The 13,270-nt window shown below is 41.8% G+C and overlaps 1 protein-coding gene across 1 annotated transcript in view; it reads left to right on the forward strand.

Annotated features, from left to right (window-relative positions):
• Positions 1-209: 209 nt before the first annotated feature.
• LOC120019391 (gephyrin-like) overlaps positions 210-13,270 on the forward strand; it is a 68,864-nt gene continuing 55,803 nt past the window's right edge. Inside the window, exon 1 of the mRNA XM_038962679.1 lies at positions 210-228. Within this exon, the coding sequence (XP_038818607.1) occupies positions 210-228 (19 nt within the window). The remainder of the gene's footprint in view (positions 229-13,270) is intronic.

The raw sequence follows: 13,270 nt of genomic DNA on the forward strand, positions 1-13,270 counted from the left end.
CACTTGACCAATGGAGCCTGGCCTGTAGCATATCATAATCACATTAATAAATTGGTTATAACAAACTCTGAACACCGGAACTTTTGACGGCGAAATGGATGCAGATGGACTTGACAAACTGGAAACGGGGGAATGTTTGGTTGCTCAGAAGGTAAAGAGGAAGTCAGATGTGTGGAAATACATGTGACTAGTTGTGTAAAATACTGGAGATGAATAAAAAGGTGGAGAGTAAGCGCTGCGTACATATGATGTGTGTCAAACAGGTGCTGTTAAATTATAATATACTTTTTATGACCGTTTGGAACAACACTAAATAAATTATAAGTGTACCGTAGAGTCTTAAGTTTATTTTATTTTATTGTAAACCCTTTATTACAGCAAAACTAAAAACAGTCACATTCATTCGTGAATGCAATTTCCGAAATGGAACGGTTTATTTATTATTCAAGAGTCACTTTGCTATTTTATTTTAAAACTAAAGTCCTTGATTGCATTTCAAATCATGAATGACTCGTATGCTGTGTGATGACATGAACGTATGAATGATTGATACGGTAGCCTATATAAGTATTGAAGCAGGCCTATGTTACGGGATTAAGTCTAAAAAGGTTGCGCTCTTAGGCCTACAGCTCGGTGGTGGTTATACAAGGCTGCTATACTAAGCCTACTAATCATAATGATATGAATTATTATAATGATGATCATAATAATACTAATAATAACAATAAGGAGGTCAATAAAAAGGAGGGTTATTATTTATTAGTATTAGTATTAGTACAAATATAATTTTTGGGACAATTAGGAACAGTATAAACAACACTAAATTTAATATAAATAATAACAGAGAGGCTGTTCTAACGAGAGAAGTGTAATGCCTTTATTATAGCATATAAAAGAAGAAAAAAAGACATCCTAATTTGCAAATTGTTTATCCGACATGTGATTGCATGACGCTTGGTGCTCACAGAATCAGTTGGCTATTAAACAGCAGCAGGATCTGTCTTATTTCTGTAGATCTATATGGATGATTCATAAAACCAAACACATTTAGCATTTAGGCTATTGATTATATACAGTTGAAGTTGGAAGTTTACATACATCTTAGCCAAATACATTTAAACTCAGTTTTTCACAATTCCTGACATTTAATCCGAGTAAAGATACCTTGTTTTAGGTCAGTTAGGATCACCACTTTATTTTAAGAATGTGTAATGTCAGAATAATAGTAGAGATAATGATTTATTTCAGCTTTTATTTCTTTCATCACATTCTCAGTGGGTCAGAAGTTTACATACACTCAATTAGTATTTGGTAGCATTGCCTTTAAATTGTTTAACTTGGGTCAAACGTTTCGGGTAGCCTTCCACAAGCTTCCCACAATAAGTTGGGTGAATTTTGGCCCTTTCCTCCTGACAGAGCTGGTTTAACTGAGTCAGGTTTGTAAGGTCTCCTTGCTCGCAAATGCTTTTTCAGTTCTGCCCACAAATTTTCTATAGGATTGAGGTCAGGGCTTTGTGATGGCCACTCCAATACCTTGACTTTGTTGTCCTTAAGCCATTATGCCACAACTTTGGAAGTATGCTTGGGCTCATTGTCCATTTGGAAGACCCATTTGGGACCAAGCTTTAACTTCCTGACTGATGTCTTGAGATGTTTCTTCAATATATCCACATCATTTTCCATCCTCATGAAGCCATATATTTTGTGAAGTGCACCAGTCCCTCCTGCAGCAAAGCACCCCCACAACATGATGTTGTCACCCCCGTGCTTCACTGTTGGGATGGTGTTCTTTGGCTTGCAGGCCTCCCCCTTTTTCCTCCAAACATAATGATGGTCATTATGGCCAAACATTTCTATTTTTGTTTCATCAGGCCAGAGGACATTTCTCCAAAAACTATGATCGTTGTCCCCATGTGCAGTTGCAAACCGTAGTCTGGCTTTTTTATGCCACTTTTGGAGCAGTGGCTTTTTCCTTGCAGAGCGGCTTTTCAGGTTATGTCGATATAGGATTCTGTTTTACTGTGGATATAGATACGTTTGTACCTGTTTCCTCCAGCATCTTCACAAGGTCCTTTGCTGTTGTTCTGTGATTGATTTGCATTTTTCGCACCAAAGTACGTTCATCTCTAGGAGACAGAACGCTTCTCCTTCCTGAGCGGTATGACGGCTGCGTGGTCCCATGGTGTTTATTCTTGCGTACTATTTTTTGTACAGATGAACGTGGTACCTTCAGGCGTTTGGAAATTGCTCCCAAGGGTGAACCAGACTTGTGGAGGTCTACAATTTTTTTTCTGGGGTCTTGGCTGATTTCTTTTCATTTTCCCGTGATGTCAAGCAAAGAGGCACTGAGTTTGAAGGTAGGCATTGAAATACATCCACAGGTACGATTAGCCTATCAGAAGCTTCTAAAGCCATGACATAATTTTCTGCAATTTTCCAAGCTGTTTAAAGGCACAGTCAATTTAGTGTATGTAATCTTCTGACCCACTGGAATTGTGAATTATAAGTGAAATAATCTGTCTGTAAACAATTGTTGGAAAAATGACTTGTGCATTTTTGTGCACAAAGTTAATGTCCTAACCGACTTGCCAAAACTATAGTTTGTTAACAAGAAATTTGTGGAGTGGTTGAAAAACGAGTTTAAATGACTCCAACCTAAGTGTATGTAATCTTCCCACTTCAACTGTATCTATTTAAGTTGGTTTCCTCTCTCCTCACTTTTCTTAGACGTTTAAGGCAAGGGCTGTTTTCTCATCTCCTAATGGCGCTGTTGCCTCCGCCACATTGTTCTCAACACCAATATGCTGGTTAACTTTGCTATTTTGCACGTAGCAACATGGTTTTAGGAAAAGGCGGCAATTCAACAGAGCACTGATGGATTTCAGACCCACGGACAGCGACTGGTATCCAACACAGGAGAAAGCGCATTTGTTATAAAAATTATACAATTTTATTAGTGTTGAACCATCGTTCTCTTACGTAATATAACCAGATACAATTTCAGTAGCACATGTCTTAGAGTGATGGACTGTGCCATCCCCACAGCCTCCATAATGGATTAGTTCACTCAGACACCATGAAATGTTTTTAGTTTTTTGCTACTGCTCGACTAAAGAAATCCCAGTCGACCAACAGCCTATCGACCAAACAATCCCTCAGTCGACTAAATGGGGTAAGCCCTAATCTTTCCCCCTCCTCTGTCCTCAACCCTCTCTATCCTCCCTCTAGTCTCTCTCTCCTCCTCTGTCCTCAACCCTCTCTATCCTCCCTCTAGTCTCTCTCTACTCCTCTGTCCTCAACCCTCTCTATTCTCCCTCTAGTCTCTCTCTCCTCCTCTGTCCTCAACCCTCTCTATCCTCCCTTTAGTCTCTCTCTCCTCCTCTGTCCTCAACCCTCTCTATACTCCCTCTAGTCTCTCTCTCCTCCTCTATCCTCAACCCTCTCCATCCTCCCTCTAGTCTCGCTCTCATCCTCTCTCCTAAACCCCCTCTATGCCATCTGTCCACCATCTATTCTCTCTCTCGCCTCCCTCTCCTCTTTAGCCCCCTCTTTCTCTTATCTCTCCCTCCCCTCTCTCCTCTCTCCTCCCCCTCTATTCTCTCCCCTCAGTCCCTCTCTCCTCCATCTGTCTCCTCCCCCCCTCTTCTATCTCTCATCCAGTGTGAATTGCCCAGTTCGGAGCTCTCTCTCTCGCTCTCTACACATCTGTTGAGAGAAGGAGAGAGAGGGAAGTGTAGGGCTGGGTTGGGCAGTGTGTGTTTGTGTGGTCTTGTGTTATGCCGCGTCAGGCTGGGCTATTCTGGACTTGGCTCTCCTACTGTATGCTGGACTACACCTGGATCATGTCTGTGTGCCACACACCTGCACCGAGTCTTTCTGAACGCATGGGAAATGTAGTTCACTAAATGTGTTCAAAAGCCTATTAGCTGCAGTGCTGACGTGACTACCAGTGCTGTGTCTTCCTCCTGTTGTACTGCAGAGTGGCACCCTGACTCCTCTCCTGTACACCCTCATTTAGATTAGACTTCAAATAAATCTAAATTAAGCCATTGGTTGGCTTCTCTTCTTGTTGGATATAAATAGCGTTTTCCAGTCTTATCTGGAAACATTGTTGTGAAGAGTAGAGAGGGAGAGCTTTTGAAATGCAGCGCTGCCGATTAGGATCCCATTTTTCCACTCGACACCCCCTTATTCTCCCCGCTGCTTACAGTAAGCCCTGGGATCTTTGTGTGCATGCACGTGTGTTTGTGTGCATGCGCTTGCATAAAAGTAATTGAGATTTGTTTTTGAGTGTGTGTACGTGTGTGTAATGTGTGTGTTAGTATGTATGGTATTTGTGTGTGTGTGTGTGTGTGCGTGCGTGCGTGCGTGCGTGCGTGCGTGCGTGCGTGCGTGCGTGCGTGCGTGCGTGCGTGCGTGCGTGCGTGTAGCTGACGGGTGTGTCTTTGATAATAGACGCTGTTCTCCCGCTGCTCCACTCAGAATTAACAAGGTTGCTAAGATACACTAGACTTATATTAGATTAGGTTATCTGCCGTTATATTTGTTACTATATTTTACACAGCACCGTGAAACCGTTATTCATTTGGAAATGTAAAACGCTGCTGGTATTTGTTGCACCACTGCCTCCCTGCTCTACCCTGAGAAGGGGTTGTGGAACATTTAGTGTCACAAGTAAAATGTTGTTCCCACCCCTCAACAAAGTGGGGGCGGATCCTCACCTCGATTAATCATTAAGCCCATTTAATCCCAGGCCCCCGGCTCCAGAGGTTCCATTTGACACAGAACAAGCCAATAAGATGGAGGGAGGGAGGGAGGAGGGGAGGTGATGTCACTTCTGAGGAGGCGGATTGGTTGATGGAGGTGTGAGCCCTCCCACCTGCAGATATCAGTTGAATCCAATGGTTGGTTAACCCTCATGTTGGTGTTTTCCACCACCGGTAGGGTGTTGGCACCACTGAAACACTCAAGACAATGGAGGTGCCAACAGTAGGGTATTCTATCAGCTGGTATTCTGTCTATAATGGAGTGGCCAGCACAGTCACCGGATCGCAAACCTATTGAGCTGTTGTGGGAGCAGCTTGACCGTATGGTACGTAAGAAGTGCCCATCAAGCCAATCCAATTTGTGGGAGGTGCTTCAGGAAATTGAGGTGAAATCTCTTCAGATTACCTCAACAAATTGACAACAAGAATGCCAAAGGTCTGCATGGCTGTAGTTGATGCAAATGGAGGATTCTTTGACAAAAGAAAAGTTTGAAGGACACAATTATTATTTAAATTAAAAATCATTATTTATAACCTGTCAACGTCTTGACTATATTTCCTATTCATTTTGCTACTCATTTCATGTACAGTTGAAGTTGGAAGTTTACATACACCTTAGCCAAATACATTTAAACTCAGTTTTTCACAATTCCTGACATTTAATCCTAGTAAAAAGTCCCTGTCTTAGGTCAGTTAGGATCACCACTTTATTTTAAGAATGTTAAATGTCAGAGTAATAGTAGAGAGAATGATTTATTTCAGCTTTTATTTCTTTCATCACATTCCCAGTGGGTCAGAAGTTTACATAGACTCAATTAGTATTTGGTAGCATTGCATTTTAAATTGTTTAATTTGGGTCAAATGTTTCGGGTAGCCTTCCACAAGCTTCCCACAATAAGTTGGGTGAATTTTGGCCCATTCCTCCTGACAGAGCTGGTGTAACTGAGTCAGGTTTGTAGGCCTCCTTGCACGCACACGCTTTTTCAGTTTTTCCCACAACTTTTCTATAGGATTGACATCAGTGCTTTGATGGCCACTCCAATACCTTGACTTTGTTGTCCTTAAGCCATTTTGCCACAACTTTGGAAGTATGCTTGGGGTCATTGTCCATTTGGAAGACCCATTTTCTACCAAGCTTTAACTTCCTAACTCATCTCTTGAGATGTTGCTTCAATATATCTACATAATTTTGCTTCCTCATGAAGCCATCTATTTTCTGTAGTGCCCTAGTCCCTTCTGCGGCAAAGCACCCCCACAACATGATGCTGCCACCCCCTTCTTCGGCTTGCAAGCCTCCCCCTTTTTCCTCCAAACATAATGATGGTCATTATTGCCAACCCGTTTTATTTTTGTTTCATCAGACCAGAGGACATTTCTCCAAAAAGTATGATCTTTGTCCCCATGTGCAGTTGCAAACCTTGGTCTGGTTTTTTATGGCTGTTTTGGAGAAGTGGCTTCTTCCTTGCTGAGCGGCCTTCCAGGTTATGTCGATATAGATCTCGTTTTACTGTGGATATAGATACTTTTGTACCTGTTTCCTCCAGCATCTTCACAAGGTCCTTTGATGTTGTTTCTCCTATTAATTTGCACTTTTTGCAACAAAGTACGTTCATCTCTAGGAGACAGAACGCGTCTCCTTCCTGAGCGGTATGACAGCTGCGTGGTCCCATGGTGTTTATACGTGCATACTATTGTTTGGAAATTGGAAATTGCTCCCAAGGATGACCCACCAGACTTGTGGAGGTCTACAATTTTCTTCTAAGGTCTTGGCTGATTTCTTTTGATTTTCCCATGATGTTAAGCAAAGAGGCACTGAGTTTGAAGGTAGGCCTTGAAATACATCCACAGGTACACCTCCAATTGACTCAAATGATGCCAATTAGCCTATCAGAAGCTTCTAACGCCATGACATCATTTTCTGGATTTTGGCACAGTCAGTTCAGTGTATGTAAACTTCTGACCCACTGGAATTGTGATACATTGAATTATAAGTGAAATAGTCTGTCTGTAAACAATTGTTGGAAAAATTACTTGTGTCATGGACGAAGTAGATGTCCTAACCGACTTGCCAAAACTATAGTTTGTTAACAAGAAATTTGTGGAGTGGTTGAAAAACGAGTTTTAATGACTCCAACCTAAGTGTATGTAAACTTCTGACTTCAACTGTATGTTTTTATGGAAAACAAGGACATTTCTAAGTGACCCCAAACTTTTGAACGGTACTGTATATATTATTATTATTTTACCATGGGAGGGCAATAGGTTTGATATGCACTACCAGTCAAAAGTTTTAGAACCCCAACTCATTGAAGGGTTTTTCTTTATTTTTACTATTTTCTACATTGTCGAATATAGTGAAGACATCAACACTATGAAATAACACATATGGAATCATTTAGTAACATAAGTGTTAAACAAATCTAAATATATTTTATATTTGAGATTCTTCAAATAGCCACCCTTTGCCTTGGCATTCTCTCAATCAGCGTCACCTGGAATGCTTTTCCAACAGTCTTGAAGGAGTTCCCATATATCCTGAGAACTTGTTGGCTGCTTTTCCTTCACTATGCAGTCCAACTCATCCCAAACCATCTCAATTTGGTTAAAGTCGGGTGATTGTGGAGGCCAGGTCATCTGATGCAGCACTCCATCACTCTCCTTCTTAGTTAAATAGCCCTTACATAGCCTGGAGGTGTTTTGGGTCATTGTCCTCTTGAAAGATAAATGATAGTCCCACTAAGCCCAAAGCAGATGGGATGGCATATTGCAGCATAATGCTGTGGTAGCCATGCTGGTTAAGTGTGCCTTGAATTCTAAATAAATCACAGACAATGTCACCAGCAAAGCACCCCCACACCATATCACCTCCTCCTCCATTCTTTATGGTGGGAACCACACATGTGAAGATCATCTGTTCCCCACACTGTGTCTCACAAAGACACGGTGGTTGGAACCAAAAATCTCCAATTTGGACTCCAGACCAAAGGACAAATTTCCATCGATCTAATGTCCATTGCTCGTGTTTCTTGACCCAAGCAAGTCTCTTCTTCTTTTGGTGTCCTTTTAGTAGTGGTTTCTTTGAGGCTGGTAACTCTAATGAACTTATCCTCTGCAGCAGAGGTAACTCTGGGTCTTCCTTTTCTGTGACGGTCCTCATGAGAGCCAGTTTCATCATAGCGCTTGATGGTTTTCATAGCGCTTGATGGTTTTCACTTGAAGAAACTTTCAAAGTTCTTGAAACGTTCTGTTTTGACTGACCTTCATGTCTTAAAGTAATGATGGACTGTCGTTTCTCTTTGCGTATTTGAGCTATTCTTGCCATAATATGGACTTGGTCTTTTACCAAATATGGCTATCTTCCGTATAACCCACTACCTTGTCACAACATAGCTGATTGGCTCAAATGTATTTGAGAATGAAAGAAATTCCACAAATTAACTTTTAAGAAGGCACACCTGTTAATTGAAATGCATTCCAGGTGACTACCTCATGAAGCTGGTTAGAAAATGCCAAGAGTTTGCAAAGCTGTCATCAAGGCAAAGGGTGACTATTTGAATAATTTCAAATATAAAATATATTTTTATTTGTTTAACACTTTTTTGGTTACTACATGATTCCATTTGTGGTATTTCATAGTTTTGATATTTTCACTATTATTCTACAATGTAGAAAATAGTAAAAATAAAGAAAAACCCTTGAATGAGTAGGTGTGTCCGAACTTTTGACCGGTAGTCTATCTATTAGTATTATTTTACCGTGGGAGGGCAATAAGTTTTATATATCTGTTAGTATTATTTTACCGTGGGAGGGCAATAGGTTTTATATATCTGTTAGTATTATTTTACCGTGGGAGGGCAATAGGTTTTATATATCTGTTAGTATTATTTTACCGTGGGAGGGCAATAGGTTTTATATATCTGTTAGTATTATTTTACCGTGGGAGGGCAATAGGTTTTATATATCTGTTAGTATTATTTTACCGTGGGAGGGCAATAGGTTTTATATATCTGTTAGTATTATTTTACCGTGGGAGGGCAATAGGTTTTATATATCTGTTAGTATTATTTTACCGTGGGAGGGCAATAGGTTTTATATATCTGTTAGTATTATTTAACCGTGGGAGGGCAATAGGTTTTATATATCTGTTAGTATTATTTAACCGTGGGAGGGCAATAGGTTTTATATATCTGTTAGTATTATTTTACAGTGGGAGGGCAATAGGTTTTATATATCTGTTAGTATTATTTTACCGTGGGAGGGCAATAGGTTTTATATATCTGTTAGTATTATTTAACCGTGGGAGGGCAATAGGTTTTATATATCTGTTAGTATTATTTTACCATGGGAGGGCAATAGGTTTTATATATCTGTTAGTATTATTTTACCGTGGGAGGGCAATAGGTTTTATATATCTGTTAGTATTATTTAACCGTGGGAGGGCAATAGGTTTTATATATCTATTCGTACTATTTTACCATGGGAGGGCAATAGGTTATACATATCTATTAGGACTATTTTACCATGGGAGGGCAATAGGTTATACATATCTTTTAGGACTATTTTACCATGGGAGGGCAATAGGTTATATATATCTATTAGGACTATTTTACCATGGGAGGGCAATAGGTTATATATAAGGGAAGCCGCAATAGTGTGGGATCTCTTGGAGATAATGAGTCTGACTGCTTCATGCCCTAGAAATAATTGACTGGCTGGGACACACTAGTACTCCATGTATCCCATCTTCTCCAGTGTCTTCCAGTGTCTTCTCTAGTCTCTTCTCTAGTCTTCTCCAGTGTCTCTTCCAGTCTCCTCCAGTCTCTCCTCCATTGTCTTCCAGTCTCTTCTCTATTGTCTTCCAGTCTCTCCTCCATTGTCTTCCAGTCTCTTCTCTATTGTCTTCCAGTCTCTTCTCCATTGTCTTCCAGTCTCTCCTCCATTGTCTTCCAGTCTCTTCTCCATTGTCTTCCAGTCTCTCCTCCATTGTCTTCCAGTCTCTCCTCCATTGTCTTCCAGTCTCTCTTCCAGTCTCCTCCAGTCTCTCCTCCATGGTCTTCCAGTCTCTCCTCCATTGTCTTCCAGTCTCTCCTCCATTGTCTTCCAGTCTCTCCTCCATTGTCTTCCAGTCTCTCCTCCAGTCTCCAGTGTCTTCTCTATTGTCTTCCAGTCTCTTCTCCATTGTCTTTCAGTGTTTTCTCCATTGTCTTCCAGTCTCTTCTCCATTGTCTTTCAGTGTCTTCTCCAGTCTCTTCCAGGGTGTCTTCTCCATTGTCTTTCAGTGTCTTCTCCAGTCTCTTCCAGTCTCTACTCCATTGTCTTTCAGTGTCTTCTCCATTGTCTTTCAGTGTCTTCTCCAGTCTCTTCCAGTCTCTTCCAGGGTGTCTTCTCCATTGTCTTCCAGTGTCTTCTCCATTGTCTTCCAGTCTCTTCTCCATTGTCTTCCAGTCTCTTCTCCATTGTCTTCCAGTCTCTTCTCCATTGTCTTCCAGTCTCTTCTCCATTGTCTTCCAGTCTCTCCTCTATTGTCTTCCAGTCTCTTCTCTATTGTCTTCGTCTCTCCTCCATTGTCTTCCAGTATCTTCTCCATTGTCTTCCAGTCTCTCCTCCATTGTCTTCCAGTCTCTTCTCCATTGTCTTCCAGTCTCTTCTTCATTGTCTTCCAGTCTCTTCTCCATTGTCTTCCAGTCTCTCCTCCATTGTCTTCCAGTCTCTCCTCCATTGTCTTCCAGTCTCTCTTCCAGTCTCCTCAAGTCTCTCCTCCATTGTCTTCCAGTCTCTCCTCCATTGTCTTCCAGTCTCTCCTCCATTGTCTTCCAGTCTCTCCTCCATTGTCTTCCAGTCTCTCCTCCATTGTCTTCCAGTCTCTCCTCCATTGTCTTCCAGTCTCTCCTCCAGTCTCCAGTGTCTTCTCCATTGTCTTTCAGTGTCTTCTCCATTGTCTTCCAGTCTCTTCTCCATTGTCTTCCAGTCTCTTCTCCATTGTCTTTCAGTGTCTTCTCCAGTCTGTTCCCCATTGTCTTTCAGTGTCTTCTCCATTGTCTTCCAGTCTCTTCTCCATTGTCTTCCAGTCTCTTCTCCAGTCTCTTCTCCATTGTCTTTCAGTGTCTTCTCCATTGTCTTCCAGTCTCTACTCCATTGTCTTTCAGTCTCTTCCCCATTGTCTTTCAGTGTCTTCTCCATTGTCTTCCAGTCTCTTTTCCATTGTCTTCCAGTCTCTTCTCCATTGTCTTTCAGTGTCTTCTCCAGTCTCTTCCAGGGTGTCTTCTCCATTGTCTTTCAGTGTCTTCTCCATTGTCTTCCAGTCTCTTCTCCATTGTCTTCCAGTCTCTTCTCCATTGTCTTCCAGTCTCTTCTCCATTGTCTTCCAGTCTCTTCTCCATTGTCTTCCAGTCTCTTCTCCAGTCTCTTCCCCATTGTCTTTCAGTGTCTTCTCCATTGTCTTCCAGTCTCTTCTCCATTGTCTTCCAGTGTCTTCTCCATTGTCTTTCAGTGTCTTCTCCATTGTCTTTCAGTGTCTTCTCCATTGTCTTTCAGTGTCTTCTCCATTGTCTTCCAGTCTCTTCTCCATTGTCTTTCAGTGTCTTCTCCAGTCTCTTCCAGGGTGTCTTCTCCATTGTCTTCCAGTCTCTTCTCCATTGTATTCCAGTCTCTTCTCCATTGTCTTCCAGTCTCTTCTCCATTGTCTTTCAGTCTCTTCTCCATTGTCTTTCAGTCTCTTCTCCATTGTCTTTCAGTCTCTTCTCCATTGTCTTCCAGTCTCTCCTCCATTGTCTTCCAGTCTCTTCTCCATTGTCTTTCAGTCTCTTCTCCATTGTCTTCCAGTATCTTCTCCATTGTCTTCCAGTCTCTTCTCCAGTCTCTTCCAGGGTGTCTTCTCCATTGTCTTCCAGGGTGTCTTCTCCATTGTCTTTCAGTCTCTCCTCCATTGTCTTTCAGTGTCTTCTCCAGTCTCTTCCAGGGTGTCTTCTCCATTGTCTTTCAGTCTCTTCTCCATTGTCTTTCAGTCTCTTCTCCATTGTCTTCCAGTATCTTCTCCATTGTCTTCCAGTCTCTCCTCCATTGTCTTTCAGTCTCTTCTCCATTGTCTTTCAGTCTCTTCTCCAGTCTCTTCCAGGGTGTCTTCTCCATTGTCTTTCAGTCTCTTCTCCATTGTCTTTCAGTCTCTTCTCCATTGTCTTCCAGTATCTTCTCCATTGTCTTCCAGTCTCTCCTCCATTGTCTTTCAGTCTCTTCTCCAGTCTCTTCCAGGGTGTCTTCTCTAGTCTCTTCTCTTATTTTTCATTCTTTTTTAGTCTCCTCTTCATCTTTTAATTTTTTTATTTTCTAGTTCTCCTTCTCCTCTCCTTATCTCTCTTCCTTCCAGCTCCGTTCCTCTCTTTGCTCATCATTTTCTGGTTTTATTTTCTCCCTCCTCGTTGATCACCATTCCTCCCTTCATCTCTTCTTCTCTTTCCTCATTATAGTCCTCTTTCTCATCCTCTTAGTCGTCTCCCTTTTGTTTCTTTCCCTTTCTATTCCATATCTTACCCCATCTCTCCATCTTTCTGATGTGTGTTGGGGCTCGTATTAACCCTTTAAAGAGTGAGTGTACACCGGGATCCCATGTGGATGCTGACTTCAATGTTCTCACTGGAGCCGCTCCGCCCTGCCGTAATGCTTCTGAAGTAGCTGCCTCCTGCTCTCCTCCCACTCCTACTGCTAGCCTGGGGAGATGCAGGCACTCGAGCTAGTCTAGCAGACACACATACACACACACACACACACACATACAAAAACACACACAAACACATACACACAAACACATACAAACACACACATACATAGACAGATACAGACAATTGTAGACAGATCAGCTAGACACCATGCTTATCTATGGAGAAACTCCATGTCCAATTCAACTGACTGGAATGAAATGGAATCAAACCCAACTTGGGACAGCCCAGTGTCTGCCCGCCCAGTGTCTGCCCGTCCAGTGTCTGCCCGCCCAGTGTCTGTGTCTGGCTTGCTTGTGTCTGGCTGTCTGTCCGTCCGTCTGTCGGTCTGTATCCATCCAATAGACGTTGACCTGTGGGGATATGGACTGTATGTGGATCATGGGGAAATACCACTCTGGACAAGGTCATTGCATCTCCTGCTAGAGCAACAAGCTCTCACAGTCTCACTGCAGAATCTGAAGTTTGTCCATAAACGTCAAATGTGGAGTAAAAAAAATACGATTTTTATTTTATTTTACCAGGTAAGTTGACTGAGAACACATTCTCTTTTACAGCAACGACTGGCTGGCTGGCTAAAGGTAGACTATATGCCAAGTGGATATGACCTTCTCCAAGTGGCCCTTACTGTAACTAATGATCTAGGATCAGTATTCCCTGTCCCTGTCCTAGCTTTAACCATTACAGGTTAAAATCATGAACTGATTTGTGACCGACTGCCTCGATTCGGTCTTATGTAGCAAAATTTGAAATTTTGTTTTTTACAGCAACATAAGCGACTCAGAGTTAGAA

This window comes from Salvelinus namaycush, chromosome 24 (assembly GCF_016432855.1).
Source record: "Salvelinus namaycush isolate Seneca chromosome 24, SaNama_1.0, whole genome shotgun sequence".
Lineage (NCBI taxonomy): Eukaryota > Metazoa > Chordata > Actinopteri > Salmoniformes > Salmonidae > Salvelinus > Salvelinus namaycush.